We start from the raw sequence: 6,847 nt of genomic DNA on the forward strand, positions 1-6,847 counted from the left end.
AAAAAAAAAAAAGAAGTACAGACAATGCACTTCCCAGGAGAGGTAGTAACAGGCCATGGAAGTTGGATGTGGAGAATGAGGGGGAGGAGGACACTGGGGACAAGCCTCAGTCCTGACTATGGAGCAAGGCTGTACGATAGAGCAGCACACTGAGATAAGGGAGGTAGTGGAACAGCAGGTTGGGGTCTGGGACAGTGCGCAGCACTCTGAACTCAGGTGTTGGCAGGACCCGCCAGTGGTGCTGTCCAGGGCTGAAGTGCAGAGAGATCGTGGTTGGATAAATGTGACTGACCGTGGTGTTCAAAATGGTAGCTCTCGGCTCAGATTTCGAAATAACTGTAACTGGCAAATGTGCATGTGTGAAAAGTACCCAAGTTACTATGTCACAGAGTTACACTTCAGTTTAAAAATAATTACTACAGGCAGACATGACGGTTTAGATCCAGAATGCCCCCCCCCCACCCCCCAAATTCTCAAGCACTCAGACGTGGAGTGCTGTGCTCATGGGCCTTGGACTGAAGCTTCCCACCCTGAGCCTGAGGACACCGTCTGCCCAAGCTCTGCCCCGAGCTCAGCTATCAGGTGCCGCATCTCCGTGAAGAGGTAAATGACTGGGATGCTGGTGCATGTAGAGACCCACTTCCTTGTTTCCATACACAAAATCATTCATCTTAAAATATTACCTTGCTAAGAATCACCAAACCATATGAGTATAGTACTCCCATTTCTTAACTAACACATGAATGTGAAATACACAATATAAAAATTTAATTGCTAGGAAGGATAATCAGATCTAAAATCTGCTGTGTATAGGTACCGAACATCTACAATGACTATAAACATGTCATCAACAGGAGCCAAGAATAGCAATAAGGAAAATAAGGAAAGACTTAGAGAGGGAAAGTAGGAGGGAGGTGGGAAGGGGAATGGGATTTAAAAAGGAAACAAGTTGTGCTATGTACACGTACCTGGCCTCAACATGAATCTGAGACCAGAGCGCCCAGACGTATCACACCCTGAGGCAAGGCCTCCCTTTGTCCTTGCTCCTCTACTTCGGCCTCTGCCCAAGTTCTGGGAGCCAGAGGCAGCCAGGCGCACTGACACAGGACAGAGCACACAAAACAGAAAGGGGCGAAGCTGCTCCTGCTCCTCTACCAAAGGTTTCCCTGTTGTGCTCAGCTGGGTGTGGTGGCACATGTCTGTAATCCCAGGCTGAGGCAGAAAGATTGCTACCAAGTCTGAGGCCAGTCTGTGCTACAAAGTGAATTCAGGGCCATGATGAACTGCACAGCAGAACTCTCTTTCAAAACAACAAAAAATCAACAACAACAAAAACCAAACAAAGTACCATAAAAACTTAGAAACTTTTAACTATGAAATTCAGAACGTGGGTTATTCAACTTGAAAATTTAGCCACCAAAATGGAGGTCATTCCTGAGACTGCTCCTGACTGGAGGACATTACCCAAAGTGCCATGGTACTTGTATTGCACTGAATGAGCCATCAGTTTGGTGTACGCTTTGGAGAGGTAGTGCCCCACGGATACAATGGTTTATTTCTGCAGAATCCCAGGAAGACCTGCGTTCCACCAGCAGGAATGACTGGCACTACTACCCACACTCATATTAGTCACGTAACTTGTGTCTTAGGAGATGGCCCAGGAACCTCAGCGAGGTGTCGCAGCTAGATGCTGCACGAGACTAAGGAAGTAGGTCAGTGGGGAATTGTGCCCAAGAGCGGTCAGTCAAGCACCTCTAGAAAACCTCGCTGTCAGGTATTCAATCTTCAAACACTACTGGTCCTTGCCTTGATGTAGTAAACCTTTATCACCACAAATCTTGATGCTTTTAACAGAGTTTGGATCACTGACATTTTACAGAGCAGAGCAACTGTGCATGAGTTTGAACATGCCTTGTCTATTACATGAATGACACAAAATAATTGCTGAGAATCTCCTTAAAAAACAGCCCTGTGTCCTGTCATGAGGGGGACACATCAACCAGTTTTCTCCATGGCTTCAAGGACTCCTTTAGGTTTCATCTTGCCCACACCTGAAGGGGACTCCCTCCACAGCCAGGCTCCATGGCCAGCATTTCCAAAGCTGCCTCAGAAAGGCACAGGGGCTAGACAGAGGCCCCAGGCTGTGCCTGCAAGACCCACGCTAGCACACCCAGCAGTGTGCACACCCATCTCTGGGGCAGACCCCCAAAGTCAATCAGGTTGAGTTCCACCCTAACCGCCACATAAAAATTAATCAAAAGATGTCAGAGGCAAACACTACCCGTAGTATTCTCTGTGAACACCGTCAAGTCCCTTAAGTTACCTCACATAGTGCTAATTTCGACATTTTAAAGGCAAATGGAGGGGCTGGGGAGATGGCTCAGTAAACTAAGCAAATGGTATGGACACCTCAGGTAACGAAATTGCATTCCTAGTGCCCTCTAGTGGACAGCGGGTTTCAGGAAAGCCCTTGCTGGAGTTCAGTGAAACCTTTCATAGAAAGCTCTGCCACTGTACCATCCTCTCTCCTTACACTCCCCCCCCCCCAACCCCAGTTTTCTGGGATTTCCACCCTCCCCACATCCACTTTACAAAAGCCTGCAGCAGACCTGGAGTTGGGCTGTCATGATTAAAACTACTCTCCACCATAGAAAGTTGGAGGATAGTAGCACACTCTTTCTAGTGTACTAAAAGCATGGATTACGTCTTGATTTCATCTGCTTTGATTTGTGTATTTGTTTGGAAAAAAAAATGGAAGGACTTAGATTTAAATGACTGTCACTGTCTTGCGTCAGGCAGAGGGGGAATGTGCGGCTTTGTGTGAAATCTGTGAACTTGCCATTCCCAAAGGACATCCGCTGCACGGAGAACTGCCGCTTGAGTCATTACAATCCATGAAACAGCCCACTGCCTCCTGACTTGTTCTCTTTTTATTATCTGCTTAAGCATTACTGTTATTAGTTAATAGATGGGGATGCACCACAATGGTAAAATGCTTGCAAGTAACAGGGAAGGAAGAGGAAAGGAGGGGAGGAGGGAATGTTGGCTTTTTCTTTTGGATTCGACTATTTCTGTCTCTATGCTCCCACTTTTTTTTTTTTTTTCAGAACCGGGGATTGAACTCAGGCCCTTGCTTATTCTACTGAGCCATCTCCCCAGCCCCCGGTCTCACTTTCAACAGTTTTAACATGATGCACCTGGATACAGGTGTGCCCTTTTGTTATTTGGGATTAACAACTTTTTAAAATTGAGTACAGGATCTCACTATAGAGAATGGACTCACAGTGATCCTCTTGTTTTCAGCCTCCCAAGCACTGGGATTACCAGTGCGCGCCACCACACCCAGTCTCAACTGCCATCTCAGTGCACCCCGGGGGTGGGTGCTTTAGTACAATGAGTTATCTGGCCAGCCCTTTGGATTAACAACTTCAACAGCCCTTTGGATTAACAACTTCTTGAACTTGTAACTTGATGTGTTCTGGAAAATTCTTAAGGTTCTCAATACTGCTTGAGCCTTATCATCTCCCTCTTTTCCTTAATGAGTCGAAGTATGTTAAGAATTTTGAATCCAGAAGTCCTCCTAACCTTTTTCCTATCTTCCACCCTTTTTCCTCTCCTTTCAATTGAGATTCCCTCTGACTTTTAAGACACTGTACCCCAGACTGGCCTTGAACTCATAGTGATTTCCCTACTTCAGCCTCCAAAGCCCTGGGATCGCAGGCATGCGCCTCATGAGCACACTGTGATGAAAGCCAGCAGAGAGCTTTGGCTCCAGGCTGCTGCTTCCTGAGTAAAAACTCAAGAGGCAAAGCTGCCCCCATGATGCCCACCTCATCTGTCCAGATTTGGGCTAACGACCATCTTGCTCACACTTTGTTTTTTAGGAAGATGTTTTATGTTTCATTCCAGCTTTTTACTTCTCTTTAGCACAAAGGCTGAAGTACCAAGTCTGTCAAACCCAGCACCAGCCTGCAACAGGAAAGAAAAATCCAACAGGTTCAGTAAATTTTTGCCTTCTTTTCTACTACACTAAAAATGGATTATGTACATTTGCAACCAAGCATCAGATAGGACATTTTGAAGTCACAATGCATTTGTTCATGTATCACAAAGCCATTGAGGAGCTTAACAATGAAGACTATAGTACCTCAATTTTGGAAACATGATGAGAAAGCTTTCACAGGAGATGTGGCTGATACCTGCTATATATGGTTGGCATTTATTTTAAATAAAACCAGGTTTATAAAAAGGCATCTAGTAAATCTATACAGTGAATAGCATGTCTTTATTCTATGTACAGTATATTTGTTATAAATATAATACATTTTTGAAAAGCTTATTTTTAATTAACTTGAGATTTATATTTTAAACAGATCAACTCAACTGTTAAAGTTACATAATAAAGAATATGATCTTAACGACAAAAAAATCTCATTGTGAAAGTGTACTCTACATTGAGATGAACAAGGAAAGAAAAATCAAATCCTTTTCAAAACTATATCCAAGGCATAAGGAAAAAATTTCTCTTTACAAAGTTGTATATAATCCATAGGGTCCACCAGATACTGAAATATGAAGACTTTATAACCGAAATTCAAAACTGATTTTAGAGTACTGTGTGAAGCCAGACAGGAAAATTTGTATTTAATATTTTATAGAACTTCACAGTAAAGCTGGGATTTATAGACTAATGGCTTAACAGGAATATTCCCAAAAAGGCCTTTTCTTTTTCATCTCCTAATATTCATATACCATCAACAAACTGTAACAGCAGAATTAGACATTTTTAAGATGGGGCTTAATAAGGTGCATGGATATGCTGAAATTCTGCAATATGAGCATGTAAATTACAAGGTTTAAAGAAAGAAAAAGAAAAAGAATATAAGTACTCTTAGTCCAACGTGCTTTGCATCAACAAAATGACAAGTTGCAAGTTGAAGTATTTTTGCAGTGAACAGACACCAATCTCCATAACCTTAAACCAAGTTAGGGAATTCAAACACTGCTGTAAAATCCATTCGGCTGATTCCTGTGGCTTTTGAGTACAAACTTGTAAGCTGTCATACATTACTGATGATAATCAGGGCAGGCATGGAGTTCTGCTGACTTGTTTCAAACACTGTAACTTGGTCCGATAACTTCGCAAATACTCTAGGAGTCCCAAGGTTATAAACACCTGTATGAACAAAGCATGCTTTCAGCTGCAAACTGTGAATCTCCTGGCTTTTAAGTTGAAGTTTATACTGTGTCTGTCCAAGCCATGTGAAGGATCCATGGACTTCCAATGCTTCTGGACTAGAGGAAGAAAACAGTAAGTTCTAAGATTTTCCTTTACAAAATTTTCTCCGAAGTCACATTAACATATACTTTGCATCTAGCACTTCTAGTTTTAGATATTTTTATGATGTAATGATTTTGCTAGAATAGTTGACATGCATCAACAGTCACTGTTTTCTATGCACAACTATTACCCAGTGGATTATTGCTCATTTGACACCCACACCAGCAGCTACTATGACGGAATCTGTTTTTTGGTTTTTTTTAAACATTTTCTCTTTTTTTATTTTTATTTTTATTTATGTGTGTGTGGGGGGGGGGCAGCTCAGCCCACCAGGGGGCAAGACTGGCTGGCATGTGGTACTAGGGGATTGAACTGCGGTTCCCGCGCTTTGCCAAGCTTGTTCTAAGTAGGTGCTTTAGACCACTGAGCCATCTCACCAGCCCCACGGAATCTGATTTGAAACCTCAACTTTCGGTTATCTAGATACAAAACTACATGTGCATATAAAGAATGCTTTATAAGGGATGGCAAGACAGCTCAGCAAACTAAGCACCTGTTTAGGCAAGTGCGGGGACTGGGTTCACTCCCTGGCACCACAAGCTGCACTGGCACCAGCCCCAGCATGCTAAGCAGGCCATCTCAGGGTTTGGTGGTGCATGCCTGTAATCCCAGCCCGGGGAGGCTGAAAACAGTCTGAGATGCATGCACAGTGAGACCTTGTACTAAATACATAAATAATAAATTTTTAAAAAGAAAAAATGTTTTATAATAGTACAATATCATAATATTGAAAACAATCCACTAGTAAGGCATTAATCATTTAATTTATTACACAAATAATCAAATAATGTGTGTGGATGTCAGAGCGCTATCCCAAATCCTGTTTGGATAATAGCACAGAAATATTCAGTATATATGTCAATTATTTTTCTAAGAACCCAAAGAATTCTAAGTCCAAAACAAGGACCTAGCTCTAGGAATATCAAGTATAGCAGTATACACCTGAATTTTATGTGTTTTTTTAAAGTAGTACTTTATTTTTTTAAGAGGCTCAGAAAGGGCTTGTAAGTCAGAGATTGTAGGATGCACCCAAGAGTAGAATGCAGGCAGTTGGAAAAATGAGATGTCTTAAATATTATTTATAATCAGAAAAAAATTTAATACTTCTGTAACACTTCTGCAATATCCCCCCACACCCACATCAATCAGGGTATGTTTGAGTGACTTTATCCACATGAGGTAATTATTTGCGTAACCTCTAAACATCATATTGCTTTCCAATCATAACAGCCTTAAACTACGAAATAATCTTTCACTGAAGAAATCCTTACCTTGTGGTTTTATGCCGAAGATCAACTATTACATCTACATCAGCCTTAGAACAGTTAGAAAGCAAAAGTGTGACTGGTACTAAACAAAGGCTATGGAAAAAATAAATAAAAAAGGTTAGCTGCGTATTATTTTTTTTCCTTGAAAATAACAGCACTGGGGCTGGTGAGATGGCTCAGTGGTCTAAAGCACCTACTTAAAAAACAAGCTCAGCAAAGCACAGGGACCACGGTTCAA

General features: G+C 42.1%; 1 protein-coding gene across 6 annotated transcripts in view; it reads right to left on the reverse strand.

The window, feature by feature from the left end:
- Window positions 1-4,223: 4,223 nt before the first annotated feature.
- Window positions 4,224-6,847, reverse strand: part of Trappc8 (trafficking protein particle complex 8) — a 93,419-nt gene continuing 90,795 nt past the window's right edge. For 5 of the 6 annotated variants that reach the window (XM_004623556.2, XM_004623555.2, XM_023714120.1 and 2 more), the window contains 2 exons: window positions 6,613-6,702; window positions 4,225-5,295 (listed from right to left, as the gene is read on the reverse strand). In XM_004623556.2, the coding sequence (XP_004623613.1) occupies window positions 5,061-5,295; window positions 6,613-6,702 (325 nt within the window). In that variant the 3' untranslated portion in view covers window positions 4,225-5,060. Of the gene's footprint in view, window positions 5,296-6,612; window positions 6,703-6,847 lie in introns of all 6 variants that reach the window. The other variant, XM_023714125.1, reaches the window with a different exon arrangement.

Source organism: Octodon degus, unplaced genomic scaffold, assembly GCF_000260255.1.
Source record: "Octodon degus isolate 3935 unplaced genomic scaffold, OctDeg1.0 scaffold00003, whole genome shotgun sequence".
Lineage (NCBI taxonomy): Eukaryota > Metazoa > Chordata > Mammalia > Rodentia > Octodontidae > Octodon > Octodon degus.